This window comes from Simochromis diagramma, unplaced genomic scaffold (genome assembly GCF_900408965.1).
Source record: "Simochromis diagramma unplaced genomic scaffold, fSimDia1.1 OVJJ01000205.1, whole genome shotgun sequence".
NCBI classification, from domain to species: Eukaryota; Metazoa; Chordata; class Actinopteri; order Cichliformes; family Cichlidae; genus Simochromis; species Simochromis diagramma.
Genome location: NW_024386782.1, coordinates 7,722,091 through 7,742,209, shown reverse-complemented (window position 1 = coordinate 7,742,209; position 20,119 = coordinate 7,722,091). Strand labels below are relative to the sequence as shown.

The following is a 20,119-nucleotide window of genomic DNA, read 5'->3' as shown; positions in this document are numbered from 1 at the left end:
GTTTACTAACAAAGATGTGAAAGAAATATCAAGTCTTGCAATTTTATTTTTCTTAAATAACCAAGTGCAAGTTGGAAGAAATTTTTTTCTCATTGTTATACCTCTCGATTAAAATTGGTTTTTAAAGTGTAACTGTCCAAACTGCAGAAGGAACTACCTGATTAACTCAGACTACAGTAATTTCTATTTAAATCCTTTTATTATGAAATCAGATTTTCATATTTAATCAAATTAAATTTAAATGACCTGGTTGATCATATATACACACATACGTATATATATACGTATATATATATATATATATACGTATATATATATATATATATTGATATATATGTTGATATAGATATATATAGAGAGAGATATGTATATATATATATATATATATATATATATATATCAGATGTAGTCTACATAATTTTTGCTAATTGTCATTTCATTAAAGCTCATTATGTATGTGTGTGCGTGTTAAAGATATAAATAAATTAAACTGGTGCCATTTCTTTTAATGGATGAATTAAACTAAATACAGACACTACACTATGACTTACTAAGCATGCAGCCAAATTTCACATTCATTACTAAAGATAAGAACTCAAAAATGTTACGAAAAAAAGTCTTGAGACTAGACTAGCTTGAGACTACACATGGCAGTGTTAAATCCCATTCAGCCTGATGAGAGTGACTCCCAGCAGCACTGAGCTCAGTGGGGGGTTGTAAACATTTACACTAAGAGCCTGTCCAGTGCACATGGTTGGTGCTTGCCAGGCACCTCGGTATCGAATGTTGTGTTGCATATTTTGTCATTCAGGCCTGTCCCGAAATTGTAGGAATCACACCATCAATTTATGAAGGAGCCATCCAAATGTGACAACAGGCTTATGCTAAATGGAGAAAATAGAGCTAAACATTGTTAAAACACCCCTAGACCCACATGGTAGAGAGTGCTCGGCGGAGAGCTGCTATGCTCCCCGCTGTGAACTGGGAAAGTGATGTTGGTGGGCTTCCTTCTCCATGAGGGCCGCATCGTTCTTGGGCCCCGATTTGAAGCCTTTTTGAAGTCTGTTTCCTGCAGCACCGTGCCAACATTAATGTTTCCACAAAAGCAAAAATGCTAAATCAAATGAATACACTATACTATGCTATTCCACATTGACTCCTGAATTTCCCCCAGGAAAATTTTAAAAATCATCATTATAGGTGCCATTTACTATATATGCCTTAAAAGCTTCTGCTGTTTTTGTTTTATACAAAATGGTTAGAATGACGTGTCAGTGAAAAATAATAATTGTCGGCTTTCTCCTCCCCAATGAAACATAAAATATCTCATCTGTAATATTAATGTGCACATAAGTATTTGTTACATTTCTGCATCAGAGAAAAGAATGAAAAGGAAAGAAAAAAAACTATTGAATCCATTTGGGATCAGTCCTTTATTGTTTCAAAACTCTAGCTTTTACAATACAGTAATTTATTGTTACATGTGATTTGATGGGTAATATACAATGTCTCCCGATAATGAAACACAGTCACAAAGTATTCCTTTCTACATATCAATATTCTATGATAGTGAGAAGTTTGTGCTGATATATTTACTTAGTTCTGACAGCTCAATTAACTTCCCTTTTCAAATCAACAAAAGCATTGTTTTGAAAGTGCATTTCAAGGATTGCAAAGACGACTGTTTCCATTAGTCAGTCATAATGTACATTTCAGTATTGACACAGGGCCATACTGTTTTGTGAGTAACAAACAGCATTAACTACATTTCCAACTACAACATTTATCTGGATAAGTAAATCAAAGAAAATATATCAATATGCATGCCATGAACATTCCTCCATAAACATTTATAATAAATGTATATTTTTCATTTAATTATGCTGATAATGACAGTATTTTCCACAAAAGGACAAATGCTGATAATGAGAACTAATATTGAACATCCAAATTTCGTTTAATTTTACATACAGGTCAGATGGCATTATGCCACAGTGTATAGGGCATTGCCCTAATAAGTTTAATAGCATTTGGTCCACAATAACAAATCTGGGTTTAAAAGAACAAAAAAAGTGATAGCAGGTGGGATTTTAAAATAAAATGCAAAACCATATGATGGCGATCTTAATTCTTTCCATTTTTTAGGTCTTTCGATTTTCAAGTTATGAGTTATGATGTGATGTTTCTGTTCAAAAATTAAACTATATAAATATACATTTTAGCTCATTACTTGGCTATTATACTTTTCTATTCCATGGAACAGCTTTCACTCTGTAGAACTTGGTTCCTAAAGGAACCTTGAATCTGTTTTGGGCCTGAAAAAGGAGAGGAAGAGAAGGAGAGAGAGATCATTACAAGAAACAATGAAGGTTCAAACTTTGTACTTAATTGTAAGGACATTACTGACATGACTTTAAAAAAAAAATCCAACTCTGATTTAAAAAAAATATATTAAAAAAAAAAAAAAAAAGACACTTATAGGCCTACAGTTGAAACTGTAAGTAAAACAGGGTTAAATATTAATCGAATATGTAAACTAAAAGTATTTTTAGTACTTAAGTACCTTTTTTGCCTGGCAATACTCCTTCTCCATCACCTTTCCAAGCACCCACGGCCGTCTTGAGGTCCCTGATGCTAAACAAGAAAACAAATCGCATCGTTAAATAAACTTAAGAAAATGTTCACCAATTCTATGTGTAAAATAAAGCCAACAAGCATCAGTAGCAAGAACAAAGATTAAACTACATTTTATTTTAGCACCCATGTACACACAACACACAAAGCTCTCATGTTTTATATATATATATATATATATATATATATATATATATATAAAAAAATCAGAAAACAATCAGTCGTGCCTTTTTATTTTATTATTAAAAAAAGAAATGTGTAAAATAAATTTCAATGATACAACGCTAAACTCAAAAGGGTTTGATGAAGCTGACCTGGTTTGAGGTCCAGTGCAGTAAGAGACTCAGAATGGAGGAAGTAGAGGGTGGGACCAACTGTGAAGAGCACGTAGTTGTCATGCCTTTCATCCAAGATGATTAGAACCAAATCGCCTACCTGGAAACTGAAACATAAAAAAAGACCAATAAAGAGACCAAATGATGATGAAACCGAATTGCAAAATGAAAACACAAAAGAAAATACATTAACGGTAATCATATGTGTATAATTATACCTACATACATAATAATGTACATAATAATGACAGAAAAAAACCACACACACATCAGCAAGGACATGTTAAGGCCCTGTGTGCTTTGTTTTTTTTAAATTCACTTACTCTCTGATGGCGATTTTGTCTGAATGCCGTGATGACACAGACGACATGCTCTGAGACATCTACACAGAAGAGAAGGGCAACATTACTCATGTTATCAAAGCAAAATTAATAATATTAACAAGAACTGACTTCCACTGGGGATTATTAAATCATTTGTCTGTGACATAGGCTTTGAACTCTTATACTTTTACCACCTGACAGAATTATATCATAATCTAAACTATACCAGTCTTCGAGTTACGCAATATTAGTATTGACTAAATCTTTACACACCAGAAAAGTAAATTTTTGACATTTGTATTAGTATACAAGTTTGTGCTTCACTAAAATTCACCCCCTTGTACATTTCAATGATCCTCTTCCTAAAGACTCATTTTTATTCACTGAGCTCGCTGGCCTCCTGGGTCAGGATTCTACTCTTTGATGCTAGTGCCACCTGGTGGAGAAATTGTTTCATAGCCTATAATGAAAATGATAAACTGACCAGTCTTTGACTGAGACGCTTGTTTTCTTCTTCCTTCATGTGCAAAGTCTGCAACATATAGTAAATGAATTAGTCAGACATGCCTACACAAACAAACTCTTATCCAGTCAGATGCAATGATAAAGATACAGCATGTCTAATTACCCTCTCAAGTAAGATTATCCGCTGTTTCTCCTCTGACATCATAGTATCACTACAAAAACAACAACAACAAAAATTAACAAGATGCAGTATACAAAAGGTAAAACTAAATAAATAAATCATAACATTTTTTGACTTGTGACCACTTGGCGCTTCTTAATATTAAGAATTTAAAAAATTATTTATTTATTTTAACTTACACTCTTGGTTCCTAGCCTCCCTTCCTTGGACTGTCAAATGTCTCTTCTGTTCGTCCATTTTTGGCTAGTTTATACAGTTGGCTCTCGAAACACAACACAAAAGTCTGTTTCTCTGGCTCGCAATCAATTTGACGGCATCTAAACAAAACTCACTGTCTATGAAGGAAACCTTTTTAGGTTTCACTATGAATTTGTTTGAGATTAACATGTTGGCGCAATAAAATCCACGTACTGCAGCACTGTGAATGCACAGAAATGAACACCCTCAGATTCTCGTTGTTTCCTTGTCCAACTTAAACTGTAACTAAAATCTTAATCCAAGGTGCAGTCAAAGAGATCCCACTACCCAACCTATAAAAAGGCAAAAACTGTCCTCAAGTTCCATTACGGTCCTTTTGTGAAGCTCTACATTGTTTGCCTGCCCTCTTGCACCTGTAGGGATTGTTCATTGTAGGAGCTGCTCTGATCAACTGCACCTGACAATATGGGATGATTTTACTGTGTACATTCTTGTGAATACTGTCATTCCCCTGACTTTATGGACTTTTTTGAGTTTAGATAGTGCAGATTCATCTGTCATGTCATTTGAGCCCCGGTTGTCATTAATAGTAATGAGCCTTGTGAGGTATGGCCAGTTTGATGCAGACGTTATTGTCTGCTTTCAAAGTAAATGTGAGCTCAATGATGAAATAAAAAATGCACACATAAAAGTGGTCAGAACAGCCATCCAGGGAGCAATCTCAGTGAAGCAGGAGCTGCAAGCTATGCATCACTACGCCAGGAGATGACCTTGAAGGGGATATACTGTTAAAATTTTAACCAGTGATGGTTTATCCAAACTTTTGGACTTACATTACATTGTGCATCACAGATTCCACAAAAACTATTATGTATAGAATAACCAAAATTCTGTGCATTCCTTTTACATGGACCTCTCTATAAACTGTGGCTACAAGATCATGCGCAGGTGAGAAGGTTTCTTACATATTTTGCAAATGTTGTTTGAAATATAAAGTGTGGAGTAAGGATAAACACATTGTCCAAATGCAGCCCACATAGTTGTTAACCAGGTGAGGTTAGGATAGGATAACTGGTTAGGATACCTGTCCTAACCGTGCTGCTAATGTGTGCTGCTCTGATTTTTCTTTCCCCATGAACAGTAATAGTGTCAGGCACATAATCAAGTGGACGTATTTCAGACTCTAAACACAATGTTTATTTTAGAGTAGATGCTTACTGGACGGTCACCATGCTGGCTTCCACTGCTGAATCAACATGTTCGTCATCTCGAATGGCTGCCACAGAGGCCAATCTGTCAGTTTCAGTGAGGGACTCAGAAGAACAAGCCCCAGCAACGGGCAGAGCTCTAGCTGCTGCTGCTCCGGCTTCTGAGGCATCTTGAGCTGAGGGGTTAGGGTTGAAGAAGGCAGAGGACACCAGTGCAGTGCTGCGCAAACGGTTGAGCTCCTCTTCCAAATGTTTCTTTTCCTGCATCACACTAGCCCGGTCCTCAGACAGTTTCTCTATCAGAGCTGGAATAAAAGTATAAATAAAAACCACTGACAAACACAAAATAACATTATTTTTGACAAAAGCCTAAAAATGAATATTATGGCAGTGAGAACAAGCGAACAGGACAAGTAATGAATATTCATGAGGTGCTACCATGATGTCTCATTTCCAAAACTGTAAGAAAAACAGTGTTCAATGTGGACAGTACACACTCACCTTTATCTTTCTCCTGCTGCTGGGTAACTTTATGCAACTTCTCCGTGAGATCACTGATGATCTGCTCCTTTTTCATCTTCTCTCGTGTTAGAACTGTGTTGAAATTTGTCTGGATAAAAAGATTAATAATTATTATTATTATTAACATTTTAAAAATTTTAACAAGCTTAACAACCATTTTAGTGAGAACAGAGCATTTATATCAAAGCATTAATTATTTCATTTTTAATTGCCAATTTCTGAGGACACAGATCAGCATGCAGCCATGGGAGTTACAGTTGTTTTGTTAGCTTTTACTCCTAGTATTTTGATATTTTTGTATCGTACATCCATGTATTACACCAGACAATAAATAACAAAAGAAATCAAACTGTATGTGCTCCTAACAATTCTGTTTGTTGGAAGTCTCATCAGGTTCAACTACAAAGGGAGGTGTAGCAAAGTAAGGTGAGATGTCCTCAATTTCTTTTTCGTAAACAGTAAATGAAATAATACAAAATCTATAGCACAGTAAAATAAATGTCTGTCCACATATGAAGCGATCTGCTCATCGTCCATAGCATTGTAGCTAGTTGGTCCCTAGAGGAAAATCCAGACTCTGGTTCCCTAGGTGATCCTGAAAAATATTTTATGACCTGTAATATGTAAACAGTGTCATTCATCCAGTTGCCAATGTATTAGTCATCCCTACTTTTACTTAGGAAGGTGGGAAAAAAAGACAGAAAACTAAAGGTAGGTTTTATAAAATGGATGAGATCTGACCCTTAAGTACTGAATACTCAGTACTCAAGGGTTGTAAGGTCAACACTGAAACTTTTGATGGCATGTTGAAGGCTTTTGTCTATAGGGAGGATGAACTGTATTTAAAATATTTCACACTACCATAACGCTATACTGACAAGCACTTTTTCTACTGCTAATATTTCTCCATGGCAGCCTGCCATGCTAAAATCTTTGCTGCCAAACAAGAAGCGTTGTGCATATATAAAGAAATTGGGTCACCGTGCATCGCTTGTAGCTGACAGCTGGACACTATAGTGGACATTTTAGGCTAAGGTTCACTGGTAACCCTCTTATACATCCCCCACACTGTCATGTCAGTCAATGGTATCTCTTTGCTCCCACTGTTTGCAGCAATAATTGCTCTCCTCAAAACTGACAGTAGTTTAAATAGGCATCCACCCCTCTTTGCACAGCTAAAGGTTATTTAGCCTGTCAGTGCTGCATGTCTCTGGTAATCAAATTGCCGCTAGTTTCTTCCTGTGTGTATGCTGCTTCCAGCTGAGTTAGTTTAGGTCTTATCCCCTTCACAAACAGCTTTTTCCATTTACAACACACTTTATGACTGACTAAATGAAGATGGCCACTGCTAATTGCATTCACTCTCCTATGGCCAAGGAAACACGCTAGTGCTACTACTACTATTCCCATTCATCGACATACACAGAGTCTATGAACAGTTTTGCAGATCGTTTGCTACATGTTATAGCTGTTTGCTGTCACCTGGGGGCAGTGTCACAAACAAGCGGTCTGTGGGCTACTCTTGGTAATGCTCTTGTTGGTCTTCAGCCAACTATCTGGTCTTTAAGTGATGACGTATGAACCCTGCTTCTAGGTCCAAACTACTCTGCATTTATTAAGGCTGTTGCGTTTTTAACATGTTTTAATTCCTTGTATCTTTTTCTATTTAATCTGGACAAGCCCCTAAAAAAGGGCAGTGATCACTGTCGGCCTCTCTCTCAGGTTTTATTACCACTATTCATTTTAACGCTCAGCTTTTAAAATCATACAATGTAACTACTGCCCAGTCCATGAAGCAGTATATTATTAACTAACCTCATATTGTGGATGGATTATCTCAGTTGTTCTCCTGACAGCATCCTGCCATGCAATCACATTTGTCCCTAACCATTGCGTTAATTTTTATCGACTGGAAAAAAGTTAGCATTCATCCTCTGGATTCACTGTGTTTATATTATGCTAACATAGCTGTGTTGCTAGCATTCACGTAGCACATCATTATATACAAGCTAGTTCAACTTCAGTAACACTACAAACATCACTGCTGTTTAGTTTTCTGTCTTCATTTATGTCAGAAGTGATAGCAGAGCTATACATCTTAATTTATTTCAGAAATCTCTCAGTCAGAACCTGGTATATTATATTTAGATGGAAACTAGCGAGCTAACTCCCTGCTAACTTCTAACTCCATTAAATTTCAGAAATTCTGTTTTCATGGATGCCTGGATGTTAAACTTAATTGTTACACCTGGTAGAGCAGCCACACCAATCATTTTATTACAGATTAAATAATTTAGACAGTTTTTCATCTCTTAGTGATGCCGCAGTGTTTGTTTGACTTTAATCACTGAAGAGTTTGGACCCAGAAACGCCTAATAACGTCAGACTTAAAGACCGCATAGAGAGGAGCAAAGTTAGAAAATACAAGAGAGCTGAATTGTGTTACATAAATTCTACTGTGTCCAATGCAGTGACTGTCGGTGCGTGATGATCTTTGATGGTTTTTTTTCCCCCACAGTTCCCCCGTTTATTATGAACTCCGCTGTTGCTCTCTTTTCTGTTCCAGCTTGTTTTCAACCAGCAGGCATTCAACCTATGCACAGCATCATCCACGTTCAGTCACATGCGGTTGGGTTTTTGGAAGACTGCACACAAGTATGTTAGCATAGGTCCGCACTCCCCCCCGTGTAGACAAATATCAACAAAAGCAGAACCCTAAAATAAGCTAACAAGAGCAAATACAAACCTGCTGCTCTGCAATAAGTGATGTTTTGATGTTCTGTATCTCCTCATTCTTCTTTTTCTCCATGAGCTCCATCTGTGCCTGCAGAGAGGCCCTTTCCTGTTGCAGACGCTCTTGTAGTGCTGAGTCTAGAGACAGAGGTGCTCCAGCATCTGCACGTCCGTCATCATGCAGGGACAACCCTTCATCACTGAAAGGCACATAGCAAACAAAGTTATCAACTTAAACTACTTAAAACTAACCATGAAAAACACTTTAACTGAAATAAATATAGATAATAGAAATCCAGAGGCTACGATGTCTGGCCTCAATATTACACTTTATTACTCTACTTTTCCTAACTTATTACATCTTAAATTCTGAAAAAACGACCCATGTAATAATAATAATAATAATAATAATAATAATAATAATATTAAAGTTAATACTAAAAGGAATGTTAAACTAACCTAAGCACAGGAAACTGTGGAAACTAAACTGAAAACCCAAATTTAAAACTAAAAACAACTTACAGAAAATGCAAAATCATAATACTTCTAACAAAAACATTAATCAGCCAAGTGATGAACCTGTAACTGTGAAAATAATGTGAAGAAACATGAAGAGCAAACTTGTTTTGGATTAAACATTTACCTTTTTGAGGACCGGACCTCATGAAGTTCATTTTCAAGTTGTCTAATCTTGCCTAAGAGTCTCTTCTCCATCTCCTCTTTCTGCTCTAAGTCTTTAAAGACATCTGGTGCTGCAGCCTCAGTGGCCTTTTCTTTCTCTAAATGTTTCTCAAATGCAAGTCTGTCCTGCTCTACTTTTTGCGAAAGCAGGTCATTTTCTTGCTGCAAACTGCTGATAACAGTCCTCAACTCCTGCTCCCGTTCTTGGAAACTATTCAGTTGCTTTTGTTTTTCTTCACAGACAGCAGCCAGTTGCTGATCTAATTCCTCTTTAAGTTTCCGATGCTGCTCAGCGTGGTTCCTCTCAGCCTCCTGGGCTTGCTGCTGCAGGGAAGAGAGCTTGTTGCTCAACAAAATAGTCTCCTCTTCGTGTCTGTCAACAAGCTCTGAGATGCAGTGGTCCTTCTCAATCCTCATGAGAGTCCTGAGCTCTGCTAGGTCCACTTCATACTCTTCATTCTTTAGCTGAAGCTCTTTTTTGACAACTGCCAGTTCTTCACCAAGAACTTTGGTCTCAGCCTCTATTTGGGATTTGACAGCCTCTTCCTGCTGTATCCTGGAGTCTTCAAACAAGCGCTTTAACTCTTCTGTCTCTGATTCTTTGAGGGCTAACTCCACCTCTAACTTGCAGCGGAGTTCTGCAAGCTCAGCTATCCGAGCCTCCAAGTCCTTGACCTGACCGTCCTTCTCTTTTATAGCAGTGGCATGGTGATCAGCTGCCTCGCTTAACTTAACACTATTTTCAACAGCAAGATTTTCCAGAGCCTCTTGGTTACCCTTGGTCAGTGTCTCCATTTCTGCCTTGTGTTCATGCTTCATTCTGTCCTCCAACTCTTTTAAATTGTTCTGTGCAACAACTTCCAGCTCCTGTCGGATCTTCTGCTGACTGCGTTCAATCTCAAAGTGCAGATTCTCAAGCTGAGTGGCCAAAGAGTCTCTTGAGGCTGCAAGCTTCTTAGTTTCTTCAGCTTGATCACTGATAATCTGCTCCAGGTTGGTGATCTTATCAGTCTGAATACCATCCGTTTGAATCCATCGCTCTCTCTCATTCTCAAGCTGAGTCAGTTCCTTCTCCTTGCGCTCCATAAGCCCTTCGAGCTCCAGCATTGCACGCTGAACATCTCTAACAATATTCTGGTTTACTTGGTTTTCCTCGGTTAGTGTCTTTACCTCCTTCTCAAAGTCCTGCCGTATGGCCAGAAGCTCACTTTGATGCTGCTCCTTCAACGCTTGTTCATGGGTCTGGCAGATGCTGTCCACAATATTGTGCACCTCTGTGCTCATACTACGCAGAACAAAGCCAAAGTCATGTTGTTCTTTTAATACTAGACCTCGTAAATGACACAGGTCATCCTTTACATTTCTTAAGCTGGAATGGGACTCCTCTGCAGCACTTCGATACCTCTCAATAACTTGCTGAAGAACAGCGATCTTTGAGTTCTCTCTCTCTAGTATTGTGGTATCTTGCATTCGCTTGTTATCAATAGCGTTAATGACTGAAGAATACAAAGATTCCACCATCATTTCAGGGCTAGTAGGATCACTGATAGGGTTTGGAGAGGTCAAGTTCTCTTCAATCACAAACTCGTTTACAGCAGACATGAAGTCTGATTCAGGGCTTTCTGCCAGAGAATCTAAATCAAGGGATCCCTGCTGTAGGACTGGATCCATGTTTGGATGGCCAATGGTTTCAAAGTCAAATGTTTGTGCATCAATGCTGTCTGGCGATAAGTCCTCTAGAGGAGCTGGGACAGGAACATGAAGGGGTTGGCAGCTGGGGCCCTGAAGGCTGAGAGAGGAAGGAGTTTTGGGCGACACCGCTGTTGTGGTAGCAGGCATTTCAGACTGAGGAGACAATGTAGTTGATCTGTGGGCACTCTGACTACAAGATGCCTAGGGAGAAAAAAAACAAAAAAACACCCAAGAATAAATAAATATATTCTTCAAGTTGGAGTTTAATCTTAATACGAAAAGAGAAATTAAACAGTATTACAAAAAAAGAAAGAAAAAAATTAGAAAATGCTTGACCTAAAGTTACACCTCAGTATTGTTTGCTTTTTGATAGCTGTTCTAAGTTATGTGTTCATTTCAGACTAGGACAGCAAATACATATATGTGTAATATAACCAAGGTAAATCATTACCCTTTGTTCACTTAGCAGGTCAGTAATCGTCTGTGACATCTCGTCCACGCTCTGCGCAGCTTGGACCAGCTGGTGAAGTGTCTCTATGTGGTGATTTAAGGGCTCAAAGTTGCACACTGTGGGAAGCCTGCAGAAAAAGATTTTTTTAAACTAAACAAACACGAACATATTGGTAAAAACTATGTTGTGAATTTCTTCAGTTTAAAAAGATTGCTTGGAAGGTCTTCAATTTGATGCAATTAACAGATAACGGAATAAATTTAGGCCACTTTTCACACCAAGAATCTGTTCAAGAAAGCAAACTGAGTCTAAAGCTGAAACTTATTTCTTGAATTGATTAACTTAATCAAGGATTAAACAGTTGTTAACAAAGTTTGGCTGATCAACTCCAAGTATGTTCCCTTTTAGTTAAGAGAGTACATGGCGAATGAAAAAGAAAAGGCATAATTAACAGTTCCGAGACCATGATCACCACAGTAATGGGTAAATAAAGAGCAAAGCCTTAATTCAGTAGAATTAAAACTGTGAACTATGTGATACATGAAACTATGTATCACTGCAGTGACAAATGCAACTGACGGCAACTGAAAATAAAAATAAAGCTCAAACAATACTTTAGATCGTTTACTTATAGATGATCATATCGGACTTTTACTTTATAGTCTTACCAAGTTATAATGATTCTGGTTATTAGCACTTAATTATAGTCTGACTTTTTAAATTAACTTTTTAATATCTAGTTTAAACTGAAATATTTTGCTCTACAGCGTTAGAGAGCCTGCATTTCAAAGTGCAATCTGCATAAAATGTTGTAAGACCACATTCAGACTATATTCAGATTATTCACATAATCTCCATCATAAAGAACTATAAACAACTCCAACTATGACATACTTGGTCCCCAAGTAAGACCAACCACAACATGTCCCATGATTTATTCATTATTCAGTTTCTTACATATCTAAAGCTTTTTATATCTTTATTGTTTTATTTATTTAAATAAACCAAAGATAAATGTATTTAAATAAACCAACAAACAGTGCCAGGGAACTGGTTGAACACTAAACAGCTTATTTTGATAACAAACCATAAATTCAGTTATGTTAACTATTGGTAGTTAACGAATAGTTTTTCCATTTTTTCTCAAAAAACCCCATTTAATGATATTTAAAACCACTAATGATTCAAGACAGTGACTTACATGAGGAAAGGCTGCACCTCAACAGGACAACAAGATTTCAAGTACTGCAGGTCCTCAAGTGAGATGTCTGGAAGTTCATCATCAAACCTTCTTGGCCTTCGTGTCTATAGCAAATTAAGAACCATGAAAAAAATAGACTGTCAAACAGTATGAAACAATAGTGCTAACAAAGAAAAAGTGATACACACGATAATTCAATCAAACTTACACAAAATGATGTTGGAGGCCATGAATCAAGTCCTCTAAACAACCGATTTCGGAGAAAAGACTTTCCTAAATAATAAATAAAACAGTAACTGGGTCAAAATTCTGTTCTTACGTGGAATTGGTGTGTTATTTAATCAGAGTTTCTCAAAAACACTTACGAAAGAGTTTCCCAAAGGATTCCCGTTTAAATTTCTCTGCCTCATACAGTTGTTTTCCATCCTTGACAAGTGCATTGGCCCACTGAAAAGATTTAAGAAAAATTTAATTAAGATTATGCAATAAATTAATAATTATGTTTCAAAAACATTTTCACAAGAAGATTCCTTAACATCGTTTTAATGTTATTTAGATTTGAGCATTTAGACATAACTTAATGGAAGGCTTGCAGGCACTCTTCAAAAAAAGCCAATATGTATGCAGCGTCCGTCAAAACGAGCAGTTACATTTTTTGCCAAAAACTACATCAATCAGAGGAGCCATCTTTCAAGCAATTCCCAAAACACAAAGTGTTAACTTCTATTCTTTCTTGTGACTGTGAAATAATAAAGACCAAAAAATTAAGCTCAAATAAAGGAAAGTTTCATCAAAATCATCAAAAATCTGTCTTATTAGTCAAACCTTCTCAGAGCTAAGCGCCCTTTTTGCACCTTTACCATAGACCGTACATTGCTTAGACACAAGTCACACACCTTTAGCTGTCATAACATATCACAAATTAGGCATTCTTTTCTTTTCTGCTGCTGCCAACACAGCACACCACAAATGGCCAGATGTTTGAAAATTGGACACATCTAGACACTTCATAGCTGATTACAGTAACTTAATTCCCCCTGTTAGCACAGGCTTCCCAATGGTTGCAGCTTTGTGTTGATAATGTTATTTCTTACACACTTGAAACAGAGCTGAATTCTCACAACAAAACCCCCAAAGACCATCCATCCATTCATTTCCCTCATCTTATTTAATTCAAGATTGGGTCATCAGTCCATTGCAGGGCTAACACACAGTGACAGACCACCATTCACATCTTTATAATTTTGAATAACCAATTAATATAAAGCGATAACTTTTTAGGAAGTGTAAATACCCAGATGGAACCCACACAGAATCTTCTTAAAAGAAACCCTTTCTTTAGGCTATATATGTGGTTTTATGTACTTTATACTATTTTTCATTATATGATTTCATACTGTACATTGTCATTTCTGTAAATCTTATTGAGATGACTGTTTTTGTTAAATTGCTACATCTGAATGCATGATTAGTTTCTAATAACAGTACTGACCTCTCTGTAGTGGCGCATGAACATTTTTCTCCTGACTACCTCTACGACTGCCAAGCAGTACATCTGGGGCACGGTACTGAGGGCCTCCACCACCCTCACTCTTTCCATTAGCTCGGTTAGAAGTCTGAATAGAGCCTGAAGCCTCTCTGCATCCTGGTCTGCATGAAGCATCACGTAGCAGCACCATCTAAAATTATTCCAATCATTAGAATTTGAAAACATAATTCTCATAATCACATTTTTTTAAACATATATTAAATACAGCAAGGTACAATTTATTAAACATAGGATTAGGGCTGTTCGATATAACGATATATATCGGATGACGATATTAAAACGTCTATCATTTCATTTTATGCTATCGTTTGTTTCATGGTGTCGCAAAATACACTGTTTATGGCAATATTTTTTCATCGTTTTGATGGTCACTGTAGTGGCTATATTAATTTCTTAAAGTTCTCTCTTTCTCTTATATTTAATATAACCACACTACAGACGGACAAGTGCCTGTTTTTATGCGCTGTCATTAGCAACAACAACAGTAAAACCATCGCGTGTCCGCTTGTTTATTTTCCACAACCTTTCACAATAAAGCTCAAGCTCCTGTTGAGACTTTTCAAAATAAACTGAATCACGTGAAAGAGTATGCAGAGTATTCACAGATGAGAAGTAAAAAAAGAGCCGTCAGGTGCTAAAAAAATAAACCTTAGACTCAAACGTTAGAGCAGGCTTTTCCCCGCAGCACGCTGTGTAATAAACACTCACAAAGAAAACGGCAGCCGCTACAACTTATGTCTAAAATTAAAACACTTGACTCCAGGTACGCGACACCCAGCTGGAAACACTTCACGGAAGTTGAGCTGCCCGAGATTCACAGAATTTACAGAAAATGTAAAATTTTTGTAATTTATGTTGTTATCAGACGATAGATGTCTTATATGAGATTTTGGTCATATCGCACAGCCCTAGTCAGGATCAGCAATTAATATGGAAGAAGAAATGGTTTCCGGTTTTACTTAAGTCTGACTTGAAGGTTGTTTGCTAGCTCTTGTTTGGCAGTGGTGCACTTCTTTTTAATTTCCAGCAGCTTTCTGTGGTTGTTCAGCATGATCATCAGCTGGTTGGTGTGACTCATACACAAATCAGGCAGAACAGATGTATCCTTCAGGTTTTCAGCCCGCTTCTGATTGGCCAAAAATCCCTGAAAGCAAAAACATGTGAGCACAATTCATAACACAACAAAAAGCAGAGAAAACTATTTAATACTGCTTTTCTTTGCATACCTGAGCAAGTTCTTTCTGTTCATTCACCAACTTCTTGCAGCTTGCAAGCATTTGGTCTAGAGCATACAACCTGTCTTCAAGCCCTTTGATGGATTTCATGTTTTGATTATCTAGCTTGGAAATTGTGTCATGACATTCTGTTAGGAAAGGCTGAATGGTCCGCGGGTCAAGCTGAAAGACACAAAATCAAAGTCAAACCTCTTATTCCAATTTAACACAGCACATTTAAAAATCCACCAAGACCTTTTTAAAAATAGATCAATGACTTACCCTATTGATGGAGTCAAAACATTTCCTTACAACCGATTCCACATCATTGGGCCTGTCCTGGACGTTGATCCAATCTAATAATGTAACATTGAACACGGACGGGTTGGTGAGCTCTGGTGTGTCATCATCTAATAGTGCAGCTCTCAGGCCACCACTGTCAGTCATTTCATTTGATTCCTGGTCCTCAGCTGGCTCACAAGTGGCTGTCCCTGAAGCGGAGAAGGATGCTGATGACTTAGAGGGCATCTGTGTTTCAGTTGTGCAGAGCACAGAGTCAGTCGATTTTTCTTCTTCCGTCTCATCTGAATCCTTTGCAGGGGTTGAGCTGGACTTCTCCATGCTCTCTCTGTAACTCTGACGTGTTAAACATTCCAGCAGAGGTATCTTGGCCATTACTGAAACTGCTGTCCCTAACCTGCAATTATAACAAAAGGTGAGTTGAGACTTGTCTTGATGCATGCTCATCCAGGTAAGTAAATCCCAAAAGGTTGATGCTAGTTTCAGTCTTTGTGCAAATTTACTGTTTATAAGGTTGGAGAAACCTGCAGTCAGCTGAGACTGAAGAAGGCACTTGTATGAGTGACGAAACATTTCTCCGACTGAAAACACTACATCCAGATGATCAGAATCAACCTTCTTGTGAGTTGAGACTTGTTCAATTTCTTTACTATTTTATTTGTTTTAAAAAAATAACATTATAACTACATTATTTAAAATGGTTCCTCTAGCATATTCTCTGTAGACTTATTTACCAATAAAAACACAATATTTTGCATTTTAGGTTTAAACTTATTGAAAAAGATCAGCAAAGCAACACTTACTTACATTACACAGTTACACAGTAACACTTACTTTGTAAGTTTCACTTTGATTTCCTCCAGATCATGCTGATAATTTGTATAAGCTGTGTTGAATTTTATAAGCAACTTCTGATAAGATAGGGTGCAGTCATCCAGATTCGCCATTATAGCAGCCCAGCCTTGGTGTTGAAGGTGTTCATCATGAACCAAACGTTCACAGAAAGAGCAAAGTTTGTTGGCAACTTCAAACATTTCCTGGAGGGATTAACAAATATTTAACTCAACATTAGAACATTTTCAGAGTATTCTACAGATGATTGATTAGTTATTATTTCTTGTAAAGAAATTCAGTTGAAAAACATTTCATGGCAAATACATTCAAAAACTTTTTTCAGGCCAAGGTTTAAAAAAAATGTTGTTAACTACCAGAGCAAGTTGTGTTCGAGAGGCAACAGTGTGAAAGACAGCTGGCATCAAAAGAGACTCCTCCACCTTGACCTGAATCTCACTCTCAATTGAGAAGGTGGTTTTGGGGATCGTTGGATCCCGGTCAGACAAGATCATCTCTTTGTTGAACAGGAATATAGGGTTGGTTTCCTATAGATAAAAATAACAGTGTTTAGAGCATTATATATATTCAAGGAAATAAAATCAACACCTAACAAACTGAAAAACTCACAGTGCCAGCACTGTAGCTGCAGACCCGTCTCTCTGCAGCCATACATTCTCCTCCATTAACAACAAGGACTTGATGTGGAATTGCAATTTTATATTTGGCTTGGATGGCATGTTTGAGCTCCTGTACACTGAGAAGAGAGAAAACACTTTTAGGTCACACTAAGCAAGGCGTACTGACCACTGTTTCAGATTAATATTACAATGCCAGCTTCTTACGTTTGGACAGCAAGGTCAGTATCAAATGTCAGTGTGCTGCCATTGTTGACCTGGAACACATACAACTTCATGTTTGATCTCCCAGAGTTCTTCCCTCTTGCCTGTCTTGTTCATTTAGTCACTCACCACAACCCTGCAAAATTACACAATAACGCAAAAAATGTAGTTGAGAACAGACAATAAAAACATCCCTGAAATCATTAAATTGAATTATATATTCCTCTTGATTGCATTTATTTCTCCTGTTTATTATTTATTCCTGCTGTCTTACCATTAATATTTTATCCCTGCAAAGTTGGTGTGGAGCACCCATAATTTTGTTGTGCATGTACAATGACAACAAAGGGCTATTCTATTCTATTCTGAAGACAAGTAATGGTGCCATTTATTCAGAGCACAAAACTACTAGAGTAATATTTATATTATACTGATATTATACTGTTACACCGCATGTTATAAGTAGTTATAACAATATACTTTACAGAGTCTATAGAGTGTGCTTATGCAGTACAGATATTTAAATTAACTCAACAACAAAAAGGCAATATAACTACATTTTACTTTTCCAAAGACAGCCCGTGCATTGTTTCCTACCGAATAATTAGCCTGGTAGCTGAGTCACTACACGGTAGGCTGGGCTATTAGCTAGTTGTTTGGTAACCAGATAGTGACCCAACATATTATTCTAACCAAAGACACAATCTGTCTTTTGAAACTACCTGAAGTAGTAGATTCTTCACACGGGTTTGCGTTTATTCTGAAATTAATAATGCAAAATGGGCTGCGCTAATTAAAGTTGAAGATAGAACAAAACAGTTAGCGCTATGTTAGCCGTTACAACGATAAACAACTTAAAAGCCACACTGCTTTCTGAATTGCTTGTCTGTTAATTGTCTTTAACAACGTTAACGGTTTGTATATCTGCGGGGCCTCCAATCCTTTAGGCATACTCCGGTACCGGGGTTCATGTTTGCCATTTTTATGTCTACTGAAAACACTCAACCGCTGTTAATAACCTCCAGGCCTCCAGTCCGTCATCATAAACACCGAAGAAGTGGTCACCAACAGCTGCTAGCAGGCTAGCTAGTCAATAATAACCCGTTGACTAACTGGCTATTAGCTAAAACGAGCTAGCGCAGGATAGTCAACACTAACGTCGACAAATTTGACAAATTTAGAACCATAAACCAGAGGAATTACAATCATTAGTTTGGATTTATAATTTATGAGAATGAGATATCATGTCGGATTTTTAAAATAAACGATGTCTTTAGTCTTACCTCACTTTGCTCATCTCCCTCTTCTCGCTCTTGGCTTCGCCTTGGCGAGCTGGCTAGCTAAAAAGCTAGCACTCTAGCTAGCTAGCTAACCCGTTTTGGATTGGCATACATAGAGCTAGCTTAGCAAGCCCCTCAGCTAATGTTGGGTATACTAAACCAGAGTAGAATAACTGACAGTCATAATTAGTTCCACAAAGTAAGCATGCTTCAGTATAATAACGTTCTAATTTGGCAAACTCCAGCCGTAATGATGTAGCACACGGACTAAACCACTAGTTATTTATCTCAGGTGGCTACCTACGCTAACACCCTCTCTAGTAGCTGTGCTTGTTTTGTTGTTGTCATCTGCGGATGGGAAGTCCGCGAACGACTCGTTCATCCGTTACGACTCAAAGCATTCAGAGTTCAGTCACAAGCCGAGTAACTCCTGTTTCAGACTGAGGACTGACTCTTTTTAAATAATAAATTAATAATAATAATTATTATTATTATTACCTTTGACAAATTTATACTAAAACTGAACATTTTATTATCACCACAGTAGTATTTTCAGCACAAAGATAAACTTTTTCTTAAAGTAACTTATTCACTGGCCTTATCACATTACTTCTTGTGTATTTTTTTCTATAATTTTCAAAGTTTAATTTTTTCATATTTAAATTTGAAATGATGAGGAACTTTTGCTTCATTTCTTTTATGTATTTACTTATGTTTGGCTTACCATGCTTTCTTTTTTGTTGTAAAATCATGCTATCAAAAGTTTTAAAGAAAAAAGTTTTATAACTTTTTTAATAAGTTTTATAAATACAGTTTTACTATTTAATTACTTTATTGTGCTGTTTTTAATGCAACATTTTACTTGTTTCCACCACTTAAATAAATAAATAATTCAATAAATAAATAATTGTCAGGCAGAGGCGAGTCAAAAATGTAATTTATTGTCTCAAAATTTCAAGTTAGGTATATATTTCTATATTTATATGGAATTAATAAAATGAACGAATGAATAAACCAAAATGTGCATTCTTACTGAATAGTTTTAAAAAGTATGCTCTCAACCTACTGCTAAATTTTCCATCAGTATGCATTCGTCACTGCACTTTTCCAGGTGTATTCTGGGAAAAAACGAGAAAAAACCCCCAATCTGCTGCAACATGAGAAGGGGTGTGGTTAAGGCTGCAGTGTGTGCATGATACTGCTGCAAAGAAAAGGTAGTTTGGGGATTAAGTTTATCACCAACTCTGATGGAAGATAAGACTTTATAGAACACCGTCTTACATAACATCTGAACATAATCAGAAAATCAATAAATAATACAGTAAACACAGCTTGTTTTTATGCGCCTTTAAGAAGCGGGAAAAGAAAAAGCAAAGGAACGGACTTTGTCCGACATTTAGTCAAATCGTTTTTTCCTTAATTGCGTATCTGCTGATCGCACTCTGTGGACAGCAGTCTGTGATGATTCATTTTCTATCT

The 20,119-nt window shown here is 37.0% G+C and overlaps 1 protein-coding gene across 1 annotated transcript; it reads right to left on the bottom strand.

Moving 5' to 3' along the window:
* Positions 1-1,414: 1,414 nt before the first annotated feature.
* On the bottom strand, positions 1,415-19,007 carry rb1cc1 (RB1-inducible coiled-coil 1). Its single transcript, XM_040020252.1, has 23 exons — positions 18,644-19,007; positions 17,364-17,496; positions 17,149-17,275; positions 16,896-17,066; positions 16,522-16,724; positions 15,670-16,084; positions 15,400-15,570; positions 15,133-15,317; positions 14,117-14,303; positions 12,990-13,071; positions 12,833-12,897; positions 12,625-12,728; positions 11,424-11,550; positions 9,243-11,173; positions 8,613-8,799; positions 5,846-5,954; positions 5,355-5,649; positions 3,921-3,969; positions 3,777-3,824; positions 3,293-3,351; positions 2,949-3,076; positions 2,564-2,634; positions 1,415-2,315 (listed from the first exon to the last, which is right to left on the bottom strand). Exons 2-23 carry the CDS (start codon positions 17,432-17,434, stop codon positions 2,238-2,240), a joined length of 4,863 nt encoding a protein of 1,620 aa, XP_039876186.1. The 5' UTR covers positions 17,435-17,496; positions 18,644-19,007; the 3' UTR covers positions 1,415-2,237.
* Positions 19,008-20,119: the final 1,112 nt, after the last annotated feature.

Bases quoted from the DNA above. Each gene is read 5' to 3' on its own strand.
- rb1cc1 (XM_040020252.1), bottom strand. From the start codon at position 17,434: ATGAAGTTGTATGTGTTCCAGGTCAACAATGGCAGCACACTGACATTT. The intron at 16,085-16,521 runs GTAAGTGTTACT...TTATAATTGCAG, and splicing joins ATCAAAGTGAAACTTACAAA to GTTAGGGACAGCAGTTTCAG. The intron at 13,072-14,116 runs GTCAGTACTGTT...AAATCTTTTCAG, and splicing joins TCATGCGCCACTACAGAGAG to TGGGCCAATGCACTTGTCAA.